This window comes from Papio anubis, chromosome 16, assembly GCF_008728515.1.
Source record: "Papio anubis isolate 15944 chromosome 16, Panubis1.0, whole genome shotgun sequence".
NCBI lineage: Eukaryota > Metazoa > Chordata > Mammalia > Primates > Cercopithecidae > Papio > Papio anubis.
The window spans coordinates 20,404,649-20,431,892 of record NC_044991.1 but is presented as its reverse complement, the minus strand read 5'-3'; the positions used below and the strand labels follow the sequence as shown (position 1 = coordinate 20,431,892).

Genomic DNA, 27,244 nt, shown 5'->3' with positions numbered 1-27,244 from the left:
GAGCAGAAACTAAGGGCCCACACCTCCCAGGCCATGGTACCTTCCACCACCTATAATGCACTGCTTATGCAACAAGTCAGGGGAACAGCCTTCTAGTTAACCAGTCAGAAGGGTGCCCAAACTGAGTCAACAGGAAGTTCTGGCAATTATGGATATAGATAATGGCTGATCCAATATCCCCACTGCACAGACGAAGAAAATGAGGCTTACAGAGGGCAAGGTTTTCACTTGAGATTACCAGTTTCCAAAGAACTCATAGGTGATTAAATATGTCTATTTGATACCTCAACCCTCAGTCTGGCTTTATTGATAAAATCTAACTGCAGGGACTCAGAGACGCCCATTCTCCCAACTGCAGATACACAGAGGAACATGTTAAATTCGGAGTTCTTTTAACTGATGCCAGATTAACAGCTCTGGCAGTTTCAAACCTCCAGTGTCAAACCTCAAACCGGAATTTCAAAAGAGTACAAAACAAACTACCATATTTCCTGGATTCTAAGACACCACTGATTTTAAGCTACACCATTGACTTGGTAAGATCTCAGAAACAAACAAAAAAGCCACTACTACTTTAAATGTGCATGTCAATTGAAAGATCTGTTTTGATCTTTTAAATCCTAAATTGGGAAAATTTTGAGGCAATATGGCCATCTGAATGGCCTTTCCTTTAACAACAGAGGAGTTTAATCTACCTGGAGATGGTGAGAAGGAAGACACTGGAGGTCTGGCTATACCTGGCACTCAGCGTACCACATGCTCTCTAACGGCAGGTAGGTATCTCTAGGCACAGGATGTGCTCCTGAAACACTGCAGGCTATATATATATATATATATATATATATATAAAATTATTATTATTTTTAATCAGAAGGTTCACATATCCTTCAGTTAACTCAGTCAGGATCTTAGAAAGCATCTGATCCAACTGCTGTCTGATATAGAAATCCTTTCTACAATAGGCAAGTCCCCTTCCTTCTCTGAGCCTCAGTTTCCCTATATGCTTGTACAGCCTATCTTATGAATTGGAACCTCTAAGGATGCCCAGAGAGGAGCTGTGAGATGAAGCTGGGGCCAGAGGGGTCCCTGAAAATAGTGTGACAGTGTAGAAGCCCTGAGGTGGCTTCCTCCTGACAGTGGAGAGGGCAGGAACCAATTGCTAGTGAGAGAGAAGCTGGCCCGGTATAAGGGACCAAATGGCCCATGGGGGATGTCGCAAACCTGGCGGCCTCACTCATCCTCCAGAAAACCCCTCCTTCCTTAAGGTAGCCTAAGGGAGTCTCTGAAGCCAAAAGAGACAAGTGAGACCAGTTTCTTGTGGCTCAGTCACTGCTGGAACTCCTCCAGGGATGGGCCTTCCTTACCTCCAGGTGAAGTCACCCTATTGTTAAACAATTTCCACTGCTAAAGCTTTCTTCCCCACATTATGCCAAAATTGTCCTAGTAACTTCTACCTGTAATCTCAACACCCCTTTTGAGGCCACACAATTCTAGACCCCTCCCATACCAGGCGCACACATTTTTATCCCTCATCATCCACTCACCCCTACCTGAATGCCTTTTCTTCTCCCTTCTCCAAGTGACAGTAACCCTTCAGAGCCCAATATTACATTAAAAACCACAACTACAACAATAATAATATCAGCAACAGTAGTTACCATTTGTAGATTATTTACTACTTATAATTTTCTTCTCAATGCTTCACATACCTTTATCACATGTACCTTTTGTAATAACCCTACTATAACATCATTCTCCCCTTTTTATTTTATTTTTTTGAGACAGAGTTTTGCTCTTGTTGCCCAGGCTGGAGTGCAATGGCGCGATCTTGGCTCACTGCAACCTCCGCCTTCCGGGTTCAAATGATTCTCGTGCCTCAGCCTCCCAAGTAGCCGGGATTACAGGCGCCCGTCACCACACTCGGCTAATGTTTTGCATTTTTAGTGGAGACAGGCTTTCATTATGTTGGCCAGGCTGGTCTTGAACTCCTGACCTCAGGCAATCCACCAGCCTTGGCCTCCCAAAATGTTGGGATTACAGGCGTGAGCCACTGTGCCCGGCCCATTCTCCTCATTTTAAAGTAGAATTCGAGGCTTAGTAAGGTTAAGAGTGTTCCTTAAGACCATATAGCTATAAGTGGCAGAGCTGGGACTCAAACCCAGGCCTGACTGACTCTACAGCTCATGCTCTTGACCCTTGTACTACACTTCTCTGCCTCCACAGGCCAAACCCTCAGCCTCCACACAGCCTGCATGCCTGCCTGCCTGCGCAGATCTCGTAAAATGTCCTCCAACCTGAAGATCTTCATCCTGGCTCAGAACACCATGTCTCACACTTTTTAAACTGAGACCCACACAAACACACATACACACACACAACCAGGACACATTTTAGGAAACAAGTTGCCCTTACATATACTAATGCACTCTGATATTTCCAGATTGATTTTATATTATTCTATTCTATTGTTTTAAATGCTGGTCACAAGCTCCTAAAACTGATTTCAGCACCAACTGATAAATGAGTCAAGCCATTAAGTGTGAAATACGCACTTCATTACCACTTGCTCATATTACTCAGCACTGTCCCTCCCCAAATGGACCAGGTCTTAAACTTCTTCTGTGACTCCCACCACACCCCGCCCCCGCAGGTGTTCAACAGCTGCCTGCCTGGCTTTCTCCATGACATCATTACGCTCATCTGCACTGCATCAGGGCTACAAGTTACTTCTGTCTTAGAAATTGTACGTGTCCCTCTAATAGCTCAGTGAAGTGGGGCCCTCACAGATTAATTACCATTTCCATTTGGCCCATGACAGACTTGGCCTGATCAGAGAGGTTGTATGACTTGGACAAAGTCACAAAGCTAATAAGTAAGTGGCTGACCCAGGGCTTCCCCTCTGTCACAGTGGCCAATATGCTACTTCTAGCTCCCCGGGGAAGGCTGTGGGGAAATCAGGCCCTTCTCCAGATGCTTCTGTGTGGCTCCATCTCTGGCCCCCAAGCCACTGGAGACAGTCTAACCCCCTCCTACAGTGTTCTGACTGCCTCACTGAGTGGCCTGCCCGTACCTAGCAATGCTCAGAGACACCAATACACTGGATGGGATGGTTTGCCAGCACAACCTCAGGTGCAGATGGTAAGCCTGCCTAGGCCATCTGGCTTTTTTTGTTGTTGTTGAGACGGAGTCTCACTCTATCGCCCAGGCTGGAGTGCAGTGGCACGATCCTGACTCACTGCAACCTCCGCCTCCTGGGTTTAAGCGATTCTCTTGCCTCAGCATCCCAAGTAGCTGGGGCACCACCACACCCAGCTAATTTCTGTATTTTCAGTAGAGATGAGGTTTCACTATGTTGGCCAGGATGGTCTCAATCTCTTGACCATGTGATCCGCCCGCCTCAGCTTCCCAAAGTGCTGGGATGACAGGTGTGAGCCACTGCACCTGGCCAGGGCAATCTGCCATTTGCTTGCAGCCCCAGCTTCTGAGGAGGAAAGGCTTAGAGGAGACAAAGGTGGCACCTAATCACAGATCTTGTCAGGCTCCTGGACTGGAACAGGCTTAGCCATGCTGTGCCATGTCATGGTCCAAGGCAGCAGTGACACTCTGCTGACCCCATTCTCTGTAGGTTCCCAGTTTCCTAGCGTTCTCCCAAAACCCAGAGGCTTGAGGCTTCCAAAAGTTCAGAAGGACAAGACTGCCTCCCAGGCTACTGAGACCAAGGGTTGAGGTTCTCTCTTCCCTTGTCCTTCTAGACATCTGCTTTCTGCCCAAGCACATCTCAGCACGTCTGGCTAGGCAGGTTCAGCAAGGGCAGTGCCCATGCCCATCACCTCCTTATCCTAGCTTGTCGTGGGAGATAAACCTGGATACCAAGGAACCCGTCTACACCCTCCTCCAAACCTCACTCCCTGAACCAGCTCAAACAAAGAGAAATACACCCTAAGCAGAAAGTCTGAGGTCACAGACCACAGGACTGATCCTCCTCTCACCCATCAGGGAAATCAGGTGGGGTGTAGGGTAGAAGAAATGGAGTGGGGACTTGAAGTCAACTGAGCTAGTACTCCAGTTCCTCTGTCTACTAACTGGGAGACCATGTGCAAAACATGTGACCTCCTAAGCCTCAACTTCATCTTTAAGTGGGGTCATAAAGCACACCTCATCTTTTATAGGGCTGCAATGAGGAAGAAATGTGTACAAGGGCCCAGCCTGGTAGGTGGCCAGCAAATGGCAGCTGTTAGGTGACTGGTATTTGCAGCTTAACTAGCACTTTCACATCTCCTTCCTCATCTGACTGGTCCCCATACACAGGCCTTTGAGGAAGGCAGGGCGTGATTACCACCATTTTACTCATGAAGCAATTAAGGCTCTGAGAGATTACTTAATTTGCTCAATGGTAAACAAACTCTAACTCCTGGCCGCTGATCCCAGCTCTACAGCTTTACAGCTGTGTGAAACAGGGCTGGCTGCTCTGCTCTCTGAGCTTCCAGTTCCTCATCTGTAACCCAGGAGGAATGCCACCTCCTCGGAGAGCATTGGTAAACATGATGTGAGGCAGTAAGAGCTGACACATTTCATGCGCTGGCCGTGTACTAGCTCTGCCAAGCACTACACAGGCACACAATCCCCCAAGGAAATAGCTTTAATTATCTCCATTTAATAGACAAGAACACTAAGATTCAGCACAGTGGAGTAATATGCCCAAGGTTACATAGCCTGGAAGTAGAGGCTGCCATCCGAGCACTAAACTCTCCAAGACATATACCACGCTCACACCACGGCTTCAATCCCTGTCACATTCTCTTCCCTCTTCTTATCACCCTCTGTGCCGAGAAAGGCAGGAGTGAATAATGTGAAAATCACCCCTCACGCTTGGGTCTCCAGGATGGAGAGGAGGCAGCTGGAGGAAGTCCCACCAAACTGTGGAAAACTGGGAAGTGGATGTGCAGGGGAGCAGGGCCATCACCAATCCAGAGGGCTTCCCTCTCCACCCAGAGCTTGAAAGTGAAGTGAGGACAAGCAAAAGGCTGACCTGTTTTGCATACTAGGCAACAACCTTTGGAGTTCACTACCCTAAGAGGTGGTAATGAATGAAGGTATAAATGGCTTTTAGACCAGTTCCATAAGAAGTGATGATGGGAAACCAAAGTGCAGGAAAGGGTAGGCTGGTGGTGTGCAAATGGCTGTCAGGACTGGGAAACCTATGAGATCATGCAGTGAGGCCATCCCCTCCCCAGAAGGTAAGCAGTCTGCCTGAGGCCACGCACACTGTGAGTTGGTAGGAAAAACGAAGACGGTCTGCAGCAGCCTGGCACTCCCTTCTGGGGCCCGGCCACCCCTGCCTGGGAGCCGGCTGGCAGTGTCCAGGCTCCCTGTCTGAGTGAGAGAATCTGGCTTGCTTCACTCTCCCTCCTTCCCAATGCAGGCTAATTCTGGGGCTGCCTGTCTTCCCCATGAGGAATTCCCTGGCTCTGCTCCTTCCAGTGCTGGGTCAGTGCACAATGGTAAACAGGTTCTCTCCACCCTTTACTGGCCTTGGTGCCCTGGACCTCTGCCCAGCTCTCCACTCCACTCAACTCCACCCTACTCAGTGTGAGAAATGGTTCCTTTAGGCACCAGCCTTGCTGGCTCCCAAAAAGAAAAACCAAGGAACCCACCCTCCTCTGATGCACTCATAGGGAAGGGCACAGACCACAGAAGAAACCCCAAAGCAGCTCTCCCTGACGACTGCAGAAAGGTGTTAGACAGGGTCTCACTCTGTCGCCCAAGATGGAGTGCAGTGGCATGATCTCAGCTCACTGCAGCCTCCGCCTTCTGGGCTTAAGCGATCTTCCCACCTCAGCCTCTTGAGTAGCTGGGACCATAGGCTCATGCTACCATGCCCCACTACGTTTTGTATTTTGTGTAGAGACAAGGTTTCGCCATGTTGCCCAGGCTAGTCTCAAACTCCTGGGCTCAAGTGATCTGCCTGCATCAGCCTCCCAAAGTGCTGGGATTACAGGCATTAGTCACTGTGTGCCGCCCGAGACTATTCTCAACAGAAGACATCCCTTCTCCAAATCCCAGCTCCCACCAGGCAGAGTGCTGCTTGAAATTCCCTTGCTGGTGACTGGGTCCTTGGATCACAATCTCACTGCAGGCACCCAGGGGCCACCCTGACTCATCCTTACCAAACTGCTAGATCTCATTGATAGATCTTGCCAAAATTAGTCTTGACTCACTGTTTATATAAGACCTCTCCTCTACCCAGACTCGTCCATGGCTCCCTACTGCCCTCATTATCCAACAGAAACCTCAGGACCTGTAGCTGGGCATTATGGCACACGCCCTGCAGTCCCAGCTGCTCGGGAGACTGAAGTGGGAGGATCACTTGAGCTCAGGAGTTTGAAGCTGCAGTGAACCATCACTGTGCCACTGCACCCTAGACCGGGCCACTGGCTCACAGGGCAAGACCTTTTCTCAAAACAAACAAACAAAAAAACAAATAACAACAATAACAACACCAGAAAAAACAAAGAAACTTCAGGCCCTGGATCTCAAGGCCCTCCTGTTCCCCTGCACATCCCTTTCTCCCCTAGTCCCATCTCTAGAGGCCCCTACCCTGAGCCATCTTCCTTCAACCTCCATTCAATTTTGGTGCCATCATCTTGGGAAGCCTCATTCCGAACTCCTTCTCATCTCTACAAAGCCTCTCCTAACTACTCCAGGGACAGAACACAATCAGCCCCTCATTATATTCCATGCACACCTTTCTAGAACCTGTGTTCCAGGCTCTGAATCTACAAAGATGAATAAAATGTGGTCTCTGCCCTTGAGGAGGTCAATCTGACAGCGACAAATGGGTAGGTAAATAACTAGCACACAGAGAAGAAATGCCATCACAGGAGCATGTAGAGGGGGCTAGGAGACTGCAAAAGGACCCCAGGGTGAGGATGGGCTGTTTAGAGAAAGCTTTAAAGGGGTGTTGACTTTTGAATTGGAGTTTGAAGGATGACAGCAAGTAGCTAGGCTGAGAAAGGGGAAAGGACACACTAGGCAAAATAGTATGTTCAAATGCAAGTTAATAGAAAAGGGAATGACTTGTTCGGGGAATGTGAGCAGTCCAGTGGGACAGGTGGAGCTTCTCCACCTGAAGGCTGCTCTGCAGAGGCAGCATTTCATGAGAAGGTGCATTCCTGGAGGGCAGGGGCTCTCTTGGCCTCATTCTCTGCAGTGTGTCCCAGGCCTGATACCTAGCTGGTGCTCAACAAATATGTGTGTGTGTGTTGTTGTTGTTTTGAGACGGAGTCTTGCTCTGTTGCCCAGGCTGGAGTGCAATGGCGCAATCTCAGCTCACTGCAACCTCTGCCTCCCGGGTTCAAGCTTTTCTCCTGCCTCAGCCTTCTGAGTAGCTGAGACTACAGGCATGTGCCACCACACCCAGCTAATTTTTGTTTGTTTGTTTATTTATTTATTTATTTATTTATTTATTTATTTATTTTAGTAGAGACGGGGTTTCACCATGTTGGCCAGGATGGTCTCAATCTCCTGACCTCATGATCCACCCACCTCGGCCTCCCAAAGTGTGGGGATTACAGGCGTATAAGCCACCTCGCCTGGCCAACAAATGTGTGTGTTGACTGATTCATGAGCTTGGTGACCTCAGACCCTCTGAATTTCATTACGTGTTGTCAGCAGTAACGAGGGAATATGCTCCTCTACCTTGAGATCAGGTGGGTAAAGCATAGTAAGAACTTGGTAAAGAGCATTCCCTCTCTAGCCTGGTACCAGCTCTAGATCCTCCTCAAAGCCCAGCACAGGGTTGAGCACAGATCTGCTTGATGATGGCATTTTATAACATTACAATTCTAATATTCAATTAACTTAACTGAATTCTGTTATAACACTTACCAGTCGCTTGCTATGCACCAGACACTGTGTTCAGCACTTAACTACTTTATTTCATTTAATCCTGACAAGCCCATGAGATAAGTCCTCTAATTATCAACTCCCTTTTGTGAATAAGGAAACTCAGGTTCTTCAGAAAGACAATAACTGGCCAAAGTCCAAGTCAAGCAGGGGATGGCACTGGAAAGTGAATCCAGGCCCTGCTCATCTCTCCCTCTGTCACTCAACTCCACCACCAAGTGCTGTCCAGTAGGCTAGGGATACATAGCCTTGCTCCTGAGGAGCTTGGAGCTCAGTGGACTCAGAGACACAAGCTGTGTGATGCTTGGCAGGTCACTTTGCCTCTCTGGGACTTGGTTTCTGCTTCTGTAAAATGGGGACTACGATGATAAATGCTCTCACAGAATTAAACGAGGTGATGTAGGTGAAAGCCTCATCCATCATACAGGCTCCTCTATGAAATGGCATTACAGTGACTATCCTGGGAGGATGGAGGGGTCACTCAGAAGCAGAACAGGAAGCTCAGGATGAAAGTCTACATGGTGCCAGGCACAGTAGCTCATGCCTATAATCCCAACATTTTGGGAGGCAGAGGCCAGAGGATTGCTTGAGGCCAGGAGTTTGAGACCAGCCTGGGCAAGAGAGTGAGACCTTGTCTCTACAAAATTCTTTTAAAAATTAGCCAGGCATAGTGGTGCATGGCTGTAGCCATAACTACTCAGGAGGCTGAGGTGGAAGATTGTTTGAGCCCAGGAGTTCAAGGCTGCAGTGAGCCATAATCATGCCACTGCACTCCAGCCTGGGCGACAGAGAAAGACCCCGACTCAAAAAAAAAAAAAAAAAAAAAAAAACACAAAAATCCCACAAAAAAACCACAGAGGAGGGTGGTGGTAATTATTAAGCAAACTTGGACTCCTTCCCCAAGCGACTGCTACCACCCAGGAGGACAGAGGCCCTGGGCAGCACTCTGGTTGCAAGCCTTGAGTTGAATCTTTTGGGAGGCCCACCTTTGCTCTTACTTCTGCTTATCTTTACAGACCAAAGAAAGGGAAGGTCAGGCCCTCAGATCAGAGCCCTGCTCCAGATGACTCAGCGAGGAACTCATGGGGGGATTCCCAACCTGCCCTGGCAGGCCAGGAAGCTCCAGACCACAGGCTGAGTGGGACTGGCTCCTGCCTAACCCTCACAGTCATGGGTAGGTTGGAAGAGCATGTGAGGGAAGCCAGATCTTCAACCCAAAGCTGCATTGCTCTCTTACCATTATGCTAAATGCCTGAGGTGAAATCTCACAGGGTAATTTACACTTGAATTGTGAGAGCCACCATGTTCCACAGAGCCCTTTGTGACAGACACTGTGCTGAGTGCTTTACTAACAATATCTCCCTTAATCCTAATAATACTCCCGCTCCCAATGCCACCGCCACACCCAGGGAATTTTTTTGTATTTTTAGTAGAGAGATGGTTTTGCTATGATGCCCAGGCTGGTCTTGAACTCCTGGACTGAAGTGATCTGCCCATCTCGGCCTCCCAGAGTACTGGGATTACAGGCGTGAGCTGCAGTGCCGGCCTACGTTCTCCTTTTTTGTGAAGCCAAGACAGATGAAAGGGAAAACAGCAGCATTCTCCAAAAGTGGCTGGCCAGGGAAGATCGCTTCTGGACTCAGTGTCCAAGACCCAAAGCACTGAGGAGGGACAGGAGTTCTCCAAACTTATGCTCCTTCACCGGGCCACTCATGACCCAGCTGCTCCTGCCTTGTCTTGGGGTACATATGAGGAGCTGTGTGTGGAGTCCTGGGACAGGAATTGTGTCATCCTTCATGACAACTTAGCAACAAAAACAACCTGAGAAGCCTGGTAGGAGAAGTGCAGACACTTGGGGCTGGGCTGAAGTCCTAAGCTGGGACAGGAAGGGAAGGAGGAGAGGCCACACAGTGGTCACCAACTTTGGTAAGATGGGAAATTGGGAAAGAGGAGTGCTAGGTGCCAGGCCCAGTTCCATCACTTGTTCACCTATGGTTTCCTTATCAGGAAATAGGATAAAATAATAGCCTACCAATTTCCCATTGCTCCCATAAGGGTCACTGAGAGGCAGTGGAAATGAAAGCACTTTGCAGACTAAAGAGCTAGATAAATCAAAGCATCCCTTGATTTGATTACATCCCCAAAGAGCTGAGGGACACCGATCCCGCACACAAAGAGAAGTCCAGCCTGGTATGGTAGTTCATGCCTCTAATCCCAGCACTTTGGAAGGCAGAGGCAGGAAGATCACTTGAAGCCAGGAGTTCAAGACCAACCCGGGCAAAAAAGTAAGACCCTGTCTCAATCAATCAACAAGAGAGGTCCTCTCCCAAAAGGAACAGAGCATGCTAGGAGCACTGGCTTCTGTGGCATGTGCCATGGTGACCCCCCTGAACTTCCGTGGTACCGCATACAGAACTTCTCAAAGCACTATTTTTTTTTTTTTTTTTTTTTTGAGATAGGGTCTCCGTTGCCCAGGCTGGAGTGCAGTGGTGCAATGGCTCACTGCAGCCTTGATTTCCCAGGTTCAAGTGATTCTCCTACCTCAGCCTCCTAAGTAGCTGGGACAACAGGTGCACACCACTACGCCTACCTAATTTTTAAATTAGCAGATATAGAGATGGGATCTCCCTATGTTACTCAGGCTTCAAAGCACTTTTCATATACTCCACGGTCAGTCTCAGGATGTCAGATGTAGCTGTCTTCAACACCATCCCACCAAAATTGCCTTAGTTGGCTGGCACACTGGCTCATGCCTATAATGTAAGCACTTTGGGAGGCTGAGGAGGGAGGATCGCTTGTGCCCAGGAGTTTGAAACCAGCCTGGGCAACATAGTGAGATTCTGTCTCTACAAAAAGTAAAAAAAACTAGCCAGGCATGGTGGCTTGAGTCTGTAATCCCAGCTGCTCAGGAGACTGAGGTGGGAAGATCACTTGTGCCTGGGAGGTTGAGGCTGCAGTGAGCTATGATTGCACCACTGCATTCCAGCCTAGGTGACAGAGCCAGATCCTGTCTCCTAAAAACAAACACACATACACACACACCTACAAACTGCGTTATTTTTATGTGGGGGAAACTGAGGTTAAAAAAGTTAAGCAACTTTTGCTGGGCATGGTGGCTCATGCCTGTAATCCCAGCACTTTGGGAAGCCAAGGTGGGTGGATCACCTGAGGTCAGGAGTTTGAGACCAGCCTGGCCAACATGGCAAAACCCCCGTCTCTAGTAAAATGCAAAAATTAGCCAGGCATGGTGGCGGGCACCTAAAATCCTAGCTACTCGGGAGGCTGAGGCATGAGAATCGCTTGAACCCGGGAGGCGGAGGTTGCAGTGAGCCGAGATCAATTGTGCCATTCCACTCCAGCCTGGGCAAAAGAGCGAAACTCCATCTCAAACAAAACAAAACAAAAAAAACAAGATTAAGCAACTTTCTCAAGGTCACACAGCTAGTTAGCGGCTCAGTAAGGCACAGGGCTAAGGTCTCCAGATCTCTGTTCAGCAGTGTTTGTTTACACTATGTTCCTAATCCAATTATCTAATTTGATCCTCACAATCCTTTGTATACAACCACACCTGGTAACTTCTTTCTCTTTTTGAAATTTTTTTTAGAAATGGGGTCTCGCTCTGTCACCCAGGCTGGAGTGCAGTGGCACAATCATAGCTCACTGCAGCCTCAAACTCCCAGGCTCAGCCTCAGCCTCCGTAGTAGCTGGGACTACTGGCACGTGCCCAGCTAATTTATTTTTTAGAGACGGAGTCTCACTATGTTGCCCAAGCTGGTTGAAACTACTTGTTTAATGTCTGATTTCCCTGTGAGGGCAGGATCAGGTCTATATCCTGAGCCTAGCACAGGGCTGCACATATAGTAAGTGCTGGGTGAAGAAAACTGAAAGCATTAGCCCCATGGTTGGGTGAGGGATGTGCCTAAGTCACATATTACAAAGGTCAGTGGTGGAGCCATCACTGACACTCTTGACCCCTGTGCCTGGTTCAGAGCCCTTTCTCAGGGCTCTAGCCTAAAATCCACATTTCCAGCCAGAATCTCGCATCTCTGAGATGCCACTGGTGGTGCCCCTCGTAAGTGCTGAGGAGTTTGCCTTCTCATAGGTTTTGTCCCAGCCAAGGCACCACCTCTAAGAACAGAATAAAGGTGCTAGGTGAGGTCAAACAAGCCTCCAGTTGCCATCTGCCTCCCCTTGATCAGTGTATGCTGTGTCCAAAGGCCCAAACCCTCCCCAGTTGCCATACCACCCTAAGGTAGGTTTTCCATGTCCTCAGGTGCCACTCCTCTCTTCTGGTTCTCCTTGCATCCTTCCTTGCCATCCAACATGTCTGCCAGGCAGAGACGAGGAAGCTCAACACTGCTTAACCTACTCCTTCCCCAACCAGGTCAGCCAACCCACTCTCCTGCTGGAAGGAGATAAAGAACCCCTTGATGTGCCCTGAGCAAGCCAGCCATACCAGGCACCTTGGGGAGCCCAGAGCTGTGACACAGCACAGTCACTAGCAGCCCACTGCCCACTTCAGAGGAAGGCCACAACTGGACTTGCTTCCTTGTAGCCAGAGGGCTCTAGAATGGACTCTGTAAGAGGCCAAAGCCACTTCAGCTAGTCCAGAGTCTTCCTACCTCTCCATGAGCCCACATGGCAGTCATGAACCAAGCTCTAATGATTTGCCAGCCTCTTTATCCTCACTGCTCCAGACCTCTTCAAGGTCTCACCTTTTAGGCCATTCTTGATTCTCCCAACAGGTCTCACTGCCTACAGTCCAGCTCCTCTTTAGGTCACCTTCCATGCCAGACCTGAACTAACTTTTATGCAACAGAGGAGGCCTCAGCCTGACATTCAAGGCTAGACTCGGACCGCCCAACCCATTTCCTTAACCTACCCTTGCTTTGTATCATCCTACTGCCTCCCGTTCTTCTTGTCGTCTCTGCCATTGGCTCAAACAACTGCTTTTGGGAGGGACATTGCACATGGGTCCCCTCTCATCCAAAGGACAGCCCTGCCTTGCCTCTTTTGAAACCTGGATCAAATGCTACTACTTTCTAGGCTCCTGTAGGTGGGGCTGGCTGCTTTTTCCTCTATACTCCCAGGGGAACTGCATGCCTCGATGACAGCCTTCATCATTCAACACTGGAAAGATTTGTCTGTGGTTCTATTTTTCAGCAAGTCTGTGAGTGCCTTGAGGGCAATAAAACACAGACGTCTTGTTCAGTTCTGTATCTCTTGCCCAAATCACAGGGTCTGACAGAGTAGATGCTCAATAAATGTGTGGTAAATCAGCTGCTAAGATGGATAAGCTGGCAAAAGTAAGCCTTGGTTTGCTCTCCCAGGCTGCTGGGTCTGCTGAGTCTTTCTCTACCTGAGGAGGCATTGAGTGCTAAGCTATGGCAGCCTCTGAAGACCCGGACAGGGCACAGAATGCAGTAGGGTAGGGTAGGAGGAGGAGAGATGGGAAAGGGAAGGATGAGACAGAGAAAGCCAAAGTTGGCATGAAATCCTAGGTGGGGGCTTCTAAGCAGGTTAAGTATCAGGAGCATTGACTTGCCAGTGGGGTGGCCAGTACAGTTTTCTCCCTGCCAGAGAGGGTCTCTGGGCCCAGGATTGCGGCAATAGATTTACCAGGGGCAGACTAATCAGTTAAAGGAGGCCTCTTACCCCTCAAGTGTACTGTCTGAGGGATAAAGTGATCAGCTAGGATAATGGATGGATGATGGCAGGGCTCTGCTCTGGTTGGCAGTGCATCCTGAGCCTGGAGGCTCAGTTACCTTGACTGAGGAGGAGAAAGGGGAAGAGAACGTGCAGTGCTATGCAGCTAGAGGAGCACTGGGTGAGAGTCGGAGGACCTGGGATCCCTCCCTGATCTGGCTCCACAGTACACTGACAGCAAGAGTTCTCCAACCTTCAGATTCCTCACCGGTACAAGCAACATAATCCCTGCCTCATCTACAAAGTAACACTTCTTCCAAAAGGCACAGACTAGATATCAAAGTCAAATGGCCATTATGCAGCATGTTGGGGTCAGACCAATGCAATCTGGACTCTGGCCTATGGGAGAACTAGGCCAGGCCTGATCTGGCCATGCTTCCAGGACCTCTCCCAAGGATTTTCCTCGCTGTGCGTTTCTCCTGCTTGATGGCCATGACCTTTCATTGTACTGAGACCTGCTTTGCCCGCCAGACTGGGAGGGGGAGGCAGCTAGATTCCTGCTAACTTCTGCCCTGGGTGTGGGGGCCTTAGGGACTGGTAAGCACCTGGCACCCTGCCCACTGCCACCTTAGCAAGGCGTAGTCACTACTGGATTCAGTGTCAAGAAACAGGTTCTAGTCCCAGTTCTGCCATTTACCAGCTGGCAAACCTTAGGCACTTTCTTCTCGGCCTTCAGTATACTCATTCACAGAATGGGGATAACCACCCCTCTCAGGGGAAGTGAGGATTCACCACAGGTTAGGGTTCATTCATGCCCACAGGGGCTGGGCCTCACTGACACTCAACATTATAGCCAAAGATGGAAGTAGAAAATGAAAACATAGAACCACAAGCCGCTCCAGTCTTTAAGAGGCAGAAGAACTGAGCACCTACCCTGTGCCAGACTTTTTCAAACATTAGTTCATTTAAACCTCAAAACGATCCTCCAAAGTCAGTGTTATCATAACCATTTTGCAGGTAAGAAACTGAGACTCAGAGAAGTGAAGCAACATGTCCAAGACTCTGTCCAACAAGCCAGCCAGACTCTGGAGCTTGTGTGAGGAGGGAGCATACAGCACCTTCTCTCGCCCACCTCGGTATAAACAGATTGAGTGGCTGGGCCAGAGCCAGGACTCACTGCCCCTTGGAAGGTCCTGTTTCAGGCCCAGATGCTGGTAGGACAAAACATCAAATAGGTGCTACCGTCTTATCTCTTTCCCACAGCTTAGAGTTTCCCAGTAGGCGGACACACAGGCACCTTCCCAGCATAGCAGCTGGTGTGCCAGCTCCCTCCTTTACCAAGTCAGGTCTTGTCTGAGGCCCTAACACTCACAGCGCCACCAAACCGGATTTTCCTTTGAGGCTAAGAAGGGAAAAATGAGAGAAAATGAGAGGCCTGCAGTCTAGAGTCACAGCCCAGGGCCCCATATATATAAATGCCTCCTTCCAGATGGGCCACCCAGGGACCACCTCATTGCCAGCTCCATGCTCTCCTGGGATCTGTAACAGCTCAAGAAAAGTAGATGCTCTGAGTTTACAAATTAGAGAATAAGGCAAGGAGTCAGGATCTGGCCTGCCAGGAGGGCCCTGACCCTACTCCAATAAAAACCGGCACACAATAAACTATGAGGATGCCAATTAAGCCAGTTCTATGATTTCCAAAGCTGGCTAGTAATGAAAGGCCCAGGGAATGGTAACTGAAGAAGGCAATACTGCTGTTCCAGATGTTTCTCCCTGGGTCCAGCTCAGATCCCTTGCTCCCATAACAGGAAGCCAACACCCATGGGATCCCAGAGAGCATAGCTCCTCACCTCATCTGGCCTGCAGACTGAGTGGACTGAGGCTGGGTGGGAAGCTCTCAGCCTCAGGAGGCCAGACCTGACAATCATATAGGAAAACGAGAAGGTCAGGGACCACCTCTCTCAGGTCACCTCCCTCGGGCCAGCAGACCTGGTATACAACTTGTATCCTTCTTTCCCTTCCTGACCACTTCCTCTATGCTACAGAAGGGCCACCAAACAAGTCTGTTCTTCCTGCCCCAAAGTGACAGGAGGGATATCATCACTCCTCCCACCCTTTCCTGCTGAAAACATGTCTTTTGCCTCATCTGGTCCCTCCTAGACTTTCTTTTTTTGAGACAGGGTCTCACTCTCTCACCTACACTGGAGCGCAGCAGCATGATCTCAATTCACTGCAACCTCCACCTCCCAGGCTCAAGCGATTCTCCTGTCTCAGCCTCCTGAGCAGCTGGGATTATGGGTGCGCGCCACTACCGCCTGGCTAATTTTTGTATTTTTAGTAGAGATGGGGTTTCGCCATGTTGGCCAGGTTGGTCTCAAACTCCTGACCTCAAATGATCTGCCTGCCTTGGCCTCCCTAAGTGCTGGGATTACGGCCATGAACCACTGCGCTTGGCCCTTCCTGGGCTTCAACGCCCAGCTCGGTCTCCAGACAAGCCAGAAGAACTAATGCTGTGGGCACTCTGCTCTATGCCTATGCCAACCACAGGATCATTTACTGGCTAGCTGCTTTCTTGCCTGTGGCTACTACTCAAAAGCAGACAGGGACTATCTCAGTCTCACTAAAGTTTCCCTGCAGAGTAGGCTCAAAAGACAGATAAGGTGAAGAAATGGAAAGGCCTAGGACTGGGAATCGGGAATTCCAGGTTTCTCACAGGCCTCCAGTTTATCTATCTGTATGCTGATGGCCATCTCTAAGGCTCTAAGGTCACTTTCAGCATTTTCTTTTTTTTTTTTAGGCAAGGTCTCCCAGGCTGGAGTGTAGTGGCATGATTTCAGTTCACTGCAACCTCCATCTTCTGGGCTCAAGCAGTCCTCCTACCTCAGCCTCCCGAGTGGCTAGAACTATAGGTGCATGCCACAAAACCCAGCTAATTTTTGTATTTTTTGTGGAGATAGGGTTTCACCATGCTGGCCAGGCTGGTCTTGAACTCCAGGCAGGCTCAAGCAATCTGCCCGCCTCAGCCTCCCGAAGTGCTGGAATTACAGGCCTGAGGCACAGTGCTCAGCCTTTTTTTTTTTTTTTTTGAGACAGGGTCATGTTCTGTCTTAAAAAAGAGCTGGGTGGAACACAGTGGCGCAATCTTGGCTTACTGCAACCTCTGCCTCTACTGCAACCTCCGCCTCCTGGGCTCAAGAGATCCTCCCATCTCTCAGCCTCCCAAGTAGCTGGGATTACAGGTGCCCACCACAATGCCCACCTAACTTTTTGTACTTTCTTGTAGAGACGGAGTTTCACCGTGTTGCCCAGGCTGGTCTCAAATTCCTGAGCTCAAGCGATTCACCTGCCTCAGCCTCCCAAAGTGCTGGGATTATAGGTGTGAGCCACCATGCCCCGCCACTTTCAGCTTCCTAACTTGAAATGTCTCCCAGTAAATAAGTATTAATTACTCCACTGCAGACTAAGGAGAAAAAGGTGAATGAGCCTCTTCCTAGTCCTGAAGCTAATCAGTCTAATGAACTGGTAATGACAACATACTCTTATCCTTCTGGGCTACTTCTATTAGCCTCATATACTGCTGAGAGAGTCGAAAGTGCTGAGCTAAGCCAGGGAAGGTAAGAGCAGGCAGGTGACTGCTAAGACACTTCTGTTCTACCTGTCTGACACCTGATGTCCTGCAGGGACCAAAGGCCATATTTATGGATGGTGAAGGCAGTGGAAACTGTACTGACCTGGGAGTCAGAAACCCTAAATCCAAGTCCTAGTTCTGCACTAATATGCTATGATCTTAAGCAAGTTATTCTTCTCTCTGAAGAGAGAGAGAAGGTCTGAGCTGGTCAATCTATTAAGATCCCTTGCAGGCCAGGCACAGTGGCTCACGCCTGTAAACCCAGCACTTTGGGAGGCCAAGGCGGGCGGATCGCCTGAGGTCAGGAGTTCGAGACCAGCCTGACCAACACGGTGAAACTCCATCTCTACTAAAAATATGAAACATTAGCCAGGCGTGGTGATGGGTGCCTGTAATCCGAGCTACTCAGGAGGCTGAGACAGGAGAATCACTTGAACCCGGGAGGCAGACGATGCAGTGAGTCAAGATCGTGCCATTGCACTCCAGCCTGGGCGACACAGTGAAACTCCATCTCAAATATATATATATATATATATATATATATATATCCCTTACAGTGCAGTCTATGGTTTTTTGATATACTCATGCCATGTAGCTAATAGTCACCTGAGTAAGGTAGCCTGTGACCTGCTTTCTTACCCCCAGGGCCTGGCAACTTCCACAACCAAAATGTCTTGAGACAACCTTTGGCCCAGGGTAACTGAAATGGACTTTTAATCTGGAGTCAGAGTCCCCACCATCACCACAGTACCCATGAGTGCTAACGTTTCACTTCTCTAGCATAGAACATGGACTCCTAGCCTTCAACCACGAGACTGGGTTTAGGGCAGTCACCCTGAAACTTCCCATAACTTCCCCTCTATGGCCTTGGGCAGGGACTTACTCTTGGCTTTTTTGAAACCACAATATAAACTAAGTAGGGAACATCGAAGCTTTCAGATACCAGAGATTTTGGGTTGACCGACAGGCTCCAGAAAGTGAGGGAGGGAGAGAGAACTGGACCTGGGATCCGACCTCAGTCCCAGCCCTACAGACAGCAGCAATGTAGAGGGTGTCTGCAGAGCCACATCCCGGGTTTGTGGTTGTGGGGTAAGAAAGACAGATGTCTGGCTGCCTGGTTGGGGACTACAGCCAAAGGGAGGTGCTTCCACTGGGGCCTCACTCTGCCCACAAATACCAGAGATATGCCCTCATTTTTCTCTTCATTTCTCAGACCCTTAGAAGGAAAGAAAGAAAACTAACATTTTCTGGGCCACTACTTGTGCCAAGTGCTGTGCTAAGCACCTTCACATATCTGATCTCATTTAACCCCCAGAGTAATGTTGAGAAGTGGGTGTTACTGTTGCCCTTTACAGTGAGTAAACAGGCTCAGGGATTCAGGATCTTGCCCAAGGTCACAAAGCTAGCAAGTGTAATTCCTTTTCCTAATATATCTCATTGCTCTGCACCCCAAGATGTGGTTGATTGCCTGATAAGCATGCAGTAGGAATTCTCATGCCCTAGCATTCTCCCACAAATCTGAGCTCTTCCTTCCAAGGTCCCATAAATGCAACTGGGAACTCCTTTCCCAGATCTCAAGACCACATCCCTCCCTGGGCCCTAATCCCAGGTGACTGCTCTTCAATTCAAAACACTCCAGGTCCCCACTAAGTTCTCACAAGTGAATCCCTGGGGAACTGTGACAACGCATCAGTCACGGGGAGGGTTCAGAATGAGGGGTGCTCTCTCTGGGTCCTGGACTAAGCTTAGCCTGCTGTGAGCCAGTAGGGAGGTATTGGAGGAGACAGATCCAGTGGGTGAGAGGGAACTCCCCTTAGGGGAGGGGCCTGGATTTCTCCAAGGAAGAAGGAGGCCTGGTGAATAAGAGGCTTTAGGGCTGGGGAAAATCCCGGAAGTGACAGGGGTTCTTAGACAGTCAAAGGGCTTCCATAAGTCATGAGAGAGTCTGGGGTGACCTTGGACAATCTCAACTGGTCAGAGATGGGGAGAAAGGATATTCTCTGGAGTAGGGTCATGGCAGGGCCTCAGGAGCTCCTACTGGTGATTGGGATGGAAAGCACACATCAGGAGGGAGCCTTGTCATTTCTGTGCACAACACTGGTCTCACATGACAGGACAGCTGGGATGGGAGTGGGGTATGGAGTCCATCTTTCCTAAGGGGACCGCCCGCCTGTACACATGATCTCTGAGGCCTGGGCTCAGGAGATTCTGTGGGGCAACGTGCGGCCCAGCTTGGAGACAAGGTGCTAGCCCACTGCCCCACATTTCTCTCTCTGCTAGCTGGGTGTCTGGGTGCTCTCGGGATAGGACATCAGGGGGTGCTATATGAGCAGGGACCCTGCTGTCTCCCTGCCTGCCCCTGTCCCATGCCCAAGATCTGCCTTTGGGAGGAGGCACATGTTCCCAGGACACACACACAGCCCATCTACTGCCTCCTGTGGCTGCTGGAGCTGACGGTCTGTCCTAGTGGTGGTGCTCCCTGTCGCCCTGTAGGTGCTGGGAAGGGGGAGTACCTGCCCACCTGTTGCCGGTGCCAGTGGAGGAAGCTGTGTATGAGGGGGTAGGGGGCCATTTTCTGACCCTTCCATGAGGAGAAGGGACTGTCTGTCCTAGGATGCGGCTGAGGGGAGGGAGGCGACAAATGTCAGTCCATCCAAAGGTATGTGTGCCTCGAGGAAAGGGTCAGTCTGTCCTGGGAAGGGGTGGGGGCAGGGCAGTCAGTCCTGAAGTCGGTCTGAGGTCTCTTGGTGTGGGGGCAGTGTGGGGGGCGGGAAGACAAGGGCATCTGTGGGTTTGTGGGAGGGGGAGGGATGGAGAATACGTGTCTATGGAGGGGGGCGCCAGCCATCTGGGAGCCTGTCGGGGTGGCAGAGATAATCATCCCTAAGGCCTTGGAGGCAGGGGTGGCTTTGGGGCAGTGTCTGTCATTCTGTTCCACTGCTGGGAGGAGGGCACAGTCGGTCCTTCCTGGGGGCGGGTCAGTCTGTCTGGAGGGTGGAGGTGGCAGGTGGAGGTGTGGGCCCCCTGGGTCGGAAGTAGGACTGCAAAGGGGGCGGGTCTGGGAAGGCAGGGATGGTGGGGGTGGGGCAGGAGAGGGAAGGGGGATTGGTGGTCCCTGCTTGGGTGGGGGACGTGTCGGCAAGTCCCGAGGGCGCCTCCGTCTGTGTCGAGGCCCCCCGCGTGGGTACCGCATTCAGTCCCGACCCCCGGCGCTACTCACGCGCCCTCGGCGCCCTGTGAGCCCACGATGAAGCCGAACTTGTCGATGCGGCGCTCGGCGAAGCCGTTGGCCTCCGAGTCGGATCCAAGAGAGCTGAGTTCGTCGGTGGTTGCGGCGTCGGGGCCCTGGGCCAGGCTCTCCCGGGTTCCCGACAGGCTTTCCCCGGCCGCGGGCGCGCGCGGCCCATTCTCTCCGTTGCTCTTCGCCATCCCGGCCGCGCCCGCCGCCTGAGCCCCAGCGGCCACCTCAGCCGCCCGGCTGCCGCCGACGCCCCGCCCACGCGCGGCGCCTATTGGCCGCCGCAAGTGAGGGGGCGGGGCTACAGGCCCACCCGTGAGCTCTCCCCCCACGCCCAATGGGCGCCGCAGACCCCGGGCCCCGCCCACCTTCCCCCGGCGGGCGCCAGCAAGCCCGTCGTGAGGGGGCGGGGCAGCCGTCACCGCAGCCCTCCCCGCCCTCCTCCGGGCTGCCAATCACAAGAACTCACCTGGACGAGCTCGGGCCTTTCCGGGTTGGCCCCAAGCGGGGCCTGTCACCTACTGCAGAGCGCGAGCCAGAGGCCCAGGGCTTCCTCCATGTTCCTCATCTGCCTCCTGAGCCCCGCTCCTTGCGAGACCCCAAGGACGTGATAGGGATTGTTTCCCCCATTCATATATGAGGAACTCTGAGGAGGCCCAAGTGAGTTCAGGGACGCAGAGCGGCTTAAAGGCCCAGCCTGAGCGAGAAGTTTGGCAGTCCCATCGCACTCACTGCTTCTGGGGTTTTAAATTATCTCGTGAGACCTAATTATTAATAATCACCAGCGTTTACTGAGCCACGCACGCCCAAAGCTCTACCTACGTTCTCCTGCAGTCTTTTCCCCAGCAGTTTTATGGAACATAAACATACCATAAATTCACGTTTAAAGTGTACAAGATTTTTAGCATATTTACAAAGTTGTGCAGCCATCACAACACTCTAATTTTAGAACATTTTCATCACCCTAAAAGAAACCCCTACCAGTTAGCAGTCACTCCGCATCCTGACTTCCCCAATCTCTGGCAACCACTAATCTGCTTTCTGTTTCTATAGATCTGCCTTTTCTGGATATTTCATATAAATGGAATTATACAATATATGGCCTTTTATGTCTGGATTCTTTCTCTTGAACATTTTCAAGGTTCATCCACATTGTAGCATGTATCAGAGTTTCTGGATTCAAACCTGCCCCAAGTATGTCTGGCTCCACCCCTCCCTTTCCTGGGATAGGCCCACACCGCCATGAAAGACCCATACTGCCCCTCCTGGGAGCTGGGACTAGACCAGATTTTGTTTTTCCATTCATCAGTGATGGTCATTCGCGTGTTTTCAGTTTTTAGCCATTATGAATAATGCTGCTCTGACCATTCAGGTACAAGCTTTTGTGTGGGGGCCTATGTTCTAATTTCTCTTGGATAGATAAGGAAGAGTGAAATTGCTGGGTCATATGGCAACTGTTTAACCTTTTGAGGAAGTGACAAACTGTTTTCCAAATTGGTTGCAACATGTCTTGTAATCTCTTAGCAATGAGATATACACCATTATTAGTCCCATTTTACAGTTAAGGAGAGTGAGGTAAAGTCAGGTAAAGTCAGTTGCCTAAGGTCCAAGAATTGGCTGTGAATAGAGCCAGGGTTCGAACTTAGCTCTTTTTTTTTTTTTTGAGACGGAGTCTCACTCTGTTGCCCAGGCTGGAGTGCAGTGGCACGATCTCAGCTCACTGCAAGCTCCGCCTCCTGGGTTCATGCCATTCTCCTGCCTCAGCCTCCTGAGTAGCTGGGACTACGGGCGCCCACCACCACGCCTGGCTAATTTTTTTGTATTTTTAGTAGAGACAGGGTTTCACCGAGTTAGCCAGGATGGTCTCACTCTTCTGACCGCGTGATCCACCTGCCTCGGCTTCCCAAAGTGCTGGGATTACAGGCGTGAGCCACTGTGCCCGGGCTCGAACTTAGCTCTTACCAACTGCTTATATTTGGAGGGATGGGTCAATTTTATCTGTATGGGCTTAGCCCCTAGCAGCTAACTTCTAACCCTAGAGATTGTCAACTCTTGGATCTATGATAGCTCCTCACTTATGTCTAGTACTTTATGGTTTACAAGTCACATTCTATTGTCATCTGACACTCCCTGTAGACCTGTGGGAGAGAGAGGCCTAGAGAGGGGAAGGGACTGGAAGACTCAGGCCTGGCTGCAGGGCCTTGGACAGACTGCTCAGGGCCCCAAGGCAAGCCCCAAGAGGGGGTCTTGAGCCTTGAATGATTTCACCTTGATGCCATGTGGCCCGGACATTCTTGATGACGTCATTGTACAATCCTCACATTCCATGAGCTTCTGACTTTCCATAAACAAGGCAAGAGCAGACATGGGAGTGGGCACAGGCTATTTTGTTCTTAAACCCTCAGTCTGGGAGGATGTTCCTTCTCTTCAGTGACTCCAGACACAGTGGTGGGCTCCTGGTCCCAGCTCCCGGGAGGGGCAGTATGGGTCTTTCATGGTGGTGTGGGCCTATCCCAGGAAAGGGAGGGGGAGGAGCCAGACATACCTGGGGCAGATGTGAAGCCTCAAGTACAGCAAAGAAAAGTATCCATGACCCTTTGACTTCATAATTCTATCCCTAGGGTCATATCCTAAACATGTTCTTACTCAGCTCTGTGAGGGCACAAATATAGAGACGTTCACCCCAGGGATATTTGGGGAGGGGGCAGATTAGAGACCCTGAGTGTTCATCTTTAGGAGATTGTATAGATGTTACCCCACTGATGCTTCAGCTTCTAATTTTCTTTAATCAAACCTCCAGGATTTGAATTTATGCTCTGTGACCTTGAGCAAATTACTTCTCTCTGAGCCCATTTCCTCATCTATAAATTGGAAATTGTGAAAAAATTCTTCCTTGGAAGAGCTGTTCTGAGACTTTAGTGGGACAGTATGCGCTAAACACCTGACACATGGAGAAGCCCAGTAAATAATGGCCAGGAGCTAGGCTCATGCCTGTAATCCCAGCACTTTGAGGCTGAGGCGTGTGGATCTCTTCAGATCAGGAGTTCGAGACCAGCCTGGCCAACATGGTGAAACCCTGTCTCTACTAAAAATTCAAAAATTAGCTGGGCGTGGTGGCAGGCGCCTGTAATCACAGCTACTCAGGAGGCTGAGGCAGGAGAATCACTTGAACCTGGGAGGCGGAGGTTGTAGTAAGCTGAGATCATGCCACCGCACTCCAGCCTGAGTGACAGAGCGAGACTCCATCTATAAATAAATAAATAAATAAATAAATAAATGCCAGGAGTGGTGGCATTTGAAGCTTGCAAAAGGAATTGCAAATTCATTATTGTCTTGCGTGTTCCCCATCACAGCCTATGGCTGCACGGGGGGAGTCTGCCCAATTTAATCTATGGCACATGGCTTGGGAGACTTCACTTCATGGCTATGACCCTCAACAACTGGGTGTTCTTGTGTGAAATCGCTAACTTTTGTATTTTTTTGTAGAGACTAGGTCTCACTATGTGGCCTAGGATAGTCTTGAACTCCTGGGCTCAAGTGATCTTCCCACCTTGGCCTCCCAAAGTGTTGGGATTACAGGCATGAGCCTCCATGCCTGGCCAAACTCCAGAGTTCATTTAATACACCTATAATGAGCCAGACATTAGTGCAGGGGTGTCCAACCTTTCGACTTCTCTGGCCACACTGGAAGCAGAATTGTCTTAGGCCATACATAAAATACACTAACAATATAGTTGATGAGTTGAAAAACATTGCAAAAAAAAAATCTCATAATGTTTTAAGAAAGTTTACAAATTTGTGTTGGGCCACATTCAAAGCTGTCCTGGGCTGTGGGTTGGACAAGCTTGCTCTAGTGAATAAGAGATGAAGTCCTGGCCCAATAGAGTTTACAGTCCAATGGAGGAGGGACATCATGAATAAGCATACCGCATCTATCAGACAGTGAGAATAAGAAAATAAAGCCAGGTAAGGTGTGGAGAATGCTGGAGTAGGGGTTGGGGAGGTGGTGAGAGCCGAAAATGAGGGAGACCTTCTGCAGGACTGAGAATAGTGTACAAGAAGCATGGCAGTGGATGCTGTTTCCCCTTGAAGGAGAAGCAGGCTGTGTTGTTAGATTGGAGTGAGAAAGCAGGGGGAACAGTGAACCAATGAATGAACGATCAAAAAGCATCCCTGCAGAATCACGTGGCTCACTGGAATACACAATTTCAGAGGCCTTAGGCAATGCTGTGGAACATCCTGGTGAACGTGCTGTTGTAGACATTCTTTTGAAGATAGAATGTGTTGATATACCAGAGTCTCATCCTGCTGGGGTCATTCCCAACAGCTGGGCTTGAGCAGCTCACATAGGCCCCTCTCCTGGATCCTGGAATGTGCAGTTGGCATGTACTCAGGAAACCTGTGAGCACTGGCCATGAGCAAAAAGTCCAGATGCCATCTTTTTTTTTTTTTTTTTTTGAGACGGGAGTCTTGCTCTGTTGCCCAGGCTGGAGTGCAATGGTGCGATCCTGGCTCTCTGCAACCTCTACCTCCTGGGTTCAAGAGATTCTCCTGCCTCATCCTCCCAAGTAGCTGGGATTACAGGCGCCTGCCACCTGTAATGACAGTATTCTCTGTAATGCTCTATTTTAATTTTAATTAAAAGAAACTTTTTTAGAGATGAGTTCTCACTATGTTGTCAAGGCTGACTTTGAACTCCCTGGCTCAATCTTCTTAGCCTCCCAAGCAGCTGGAACTATAGGTGGGCCATTGTGCCTGGCAGCAGTTTATCTTGTCCTGCTTCATGGATTGTAGCATCCAAGGGTACCTAGAACTGTTCACTCACATGCTGGGAGCACTGGCAGGGCATGGTGTCAGGGAGTGCAGTGCTCTGGTGGCAGGGCACTCACCAGGCGGAGTGTTCTTTTATTTAACAGTGCAGAATGTGTGTGTGTGTGTGTATCTATTTTTTTCTTTTTTAGACAGGGTTTCCCTCTGCCTAGGCTGGATCAGACAGGAGATCCTCGCTCACTGCAACCTGCCCTCGGTTCATGAAGCCCCGCCTCAGCCTCCCAGTAGCTGGGATTACAGGCATGTGCCAACATGCCCAGCTAATTTTGTATTTTAGTAGAGATGAGTAGTAGCTGGACAGAGGCATGTGCCACCATGCCTAGCATTCTTAGTAGAGACAGGGTTTCTCCATGTTGGTCAGGCTGGTCTTGAACTCCCACTCGCGATCTGCTCACAGCCTCCAGTACGGGATTACATGAGCCACCACACCGCAACAATGCAGAATTTAAAATGTAACAATGGGCGGGTGGCTCACGCCTGTAATCCCAGCACTCTTGGGAGGCCGGTGACAGGCGGATCAATGAGGTCAGAGATCGAGACCATCCTGGCTAACACGGTGAAACCCCGCCTCTACTAAAAATACAAGAAAATTAGCCAAGCAGGTGGCGGGATGCCTGTAGTCCCAGCCACCGGGAGGCTGAGGCAGGAGAATGCATGTGAACCTCGGGCGGAGCCAGAGAGCCGAGATCAGCCACTGCACTCCAGCCTGGGGCACAGAGCAAGACTGGCCTCAAAAAAAAAAAAAAAAAAAAAAGTAACAATGCAGAATAGTTACATAAATCTCCTCAGATCTGGTAAGAGTTAATGATTATATCTCCAAGATCTTACATTTTGCTTTTATTTTTAAAAAACTTCTAAAAATCTTATACACTGGTATGCGTACCCATGAGTAGAGCTATATTATGCTTTCTTGTCTAATTACAGGATAAGTGAAATATGACGATTGCTAATAGTACATGTATTTCCATTCAAGTATATATCCTAACATAACCCAATATAACCACTTAATATATTCTCTAATACAATATATTAAAGTAAAAGGGTTCTGATCATTACTGGCCTCCTCTAAGAGTACATGACAAGTACTTAAATAGTGGGTAGAACTGAAATTCCTTATTGTCTACAATTCCTGGAGCCCTCTGTGTGCAAGTCTTCAAAATTATGGTGACTTAAGTGCCACCCCACCCATTTTCCCAGCAGTCCTGCAACAGGAACATTTATTCCTATTTCATAGTGTGGTCTGGTGGAACACAGCAGACAGTGTGGTCCCCAGAGCACTCACTGGCTACATGACCTTGGGTATTCCACCTCATTTTAAAAATGGGGCAGATAATCCTCAGGAGATTGCAAGAAGAATCCGAAAAGCTGCTGCACAGAGCAGCTTTGTATTATAAACACCAGGACGCTACCTACATGCTGCAGGTCCTAAACTAGTACAGTCCCAGGCAGCATACTGGGCCTGTGGCCACTGATGTTTGCAACGCCTCATGGTCAATGGAGCTTCTGCGTCTGAGCAAACCAGGACAGATGTTCATTCAGAGCTCCAGGAAACGATTTGCTCTCTAGAGGGCAGCTCAAAGGGCCCATTCACTCACAATCCACCCAACAGCATTCCTGGCCTCTGGTCACAGCCTCAGCCATGGAAGTTCTGCAGGGTTTGCCAGTCTGTGGGGGTGAGTGCCCTGACACCATGACCTGCCCACTGCTCCCAGAAAGAAAGAAGAGCTTGGAGTATGAGACTTCCCAGGTCTCCTGACCCTGTTCCTTCTTGGAATGAGACCCAGTGGTGCTCAGGGGTATTTCTGGTGTTGGCCACGGCCGGGCAACCACAGTGGGCTCACTTTAGGCACCCAAACCACAAAGCCCACCTCAGGAAGCCAAATTTCAACTCTGGCCCCTGGGACAAACTTCTAGCAACCAGGCCAGAGGCAAATGTCAGACAAGATAAGGGGTGACATCCCATCAATCAAATTGAAAATGGGAGGGACCCAGCAGAT

The 27,244-nt window shown here is 49.8% G+C and overlaps 1 protein-coding gene across 2 annotated transcripts in view; it reads right to left on the bottom strand.

Moving 5' to 3' along the window:
- The window catches only part of TBC1D10A (TBC1 domain family member 10A), a 34,803-nt gene extending 14,038 nt beyond the window's left edge, over nucleotides 1-20,765 (bottom strand). The window contains exon 1 of one of the 2 annotated variants that reach the window (XM_009217082.1): nucleotides 20,400-20,765. In XM_009217082.1, the coding sequence (XP_009215346.1) occupies nucleotides 20,400-20,608 (209 nt within the window). In that variant the 5' untranslated portion in view covers nucleotides 20,609-20,765. The remainder of the gene's footprint in view (nucleotides 1-20,399) is intronic. The other variant, XM_031656373.1, reaches the window with a different exon arrangement.
- Between the last annotated feature and the right edge of the window lie 6,479 nt (nucleotides 20,766-27,244).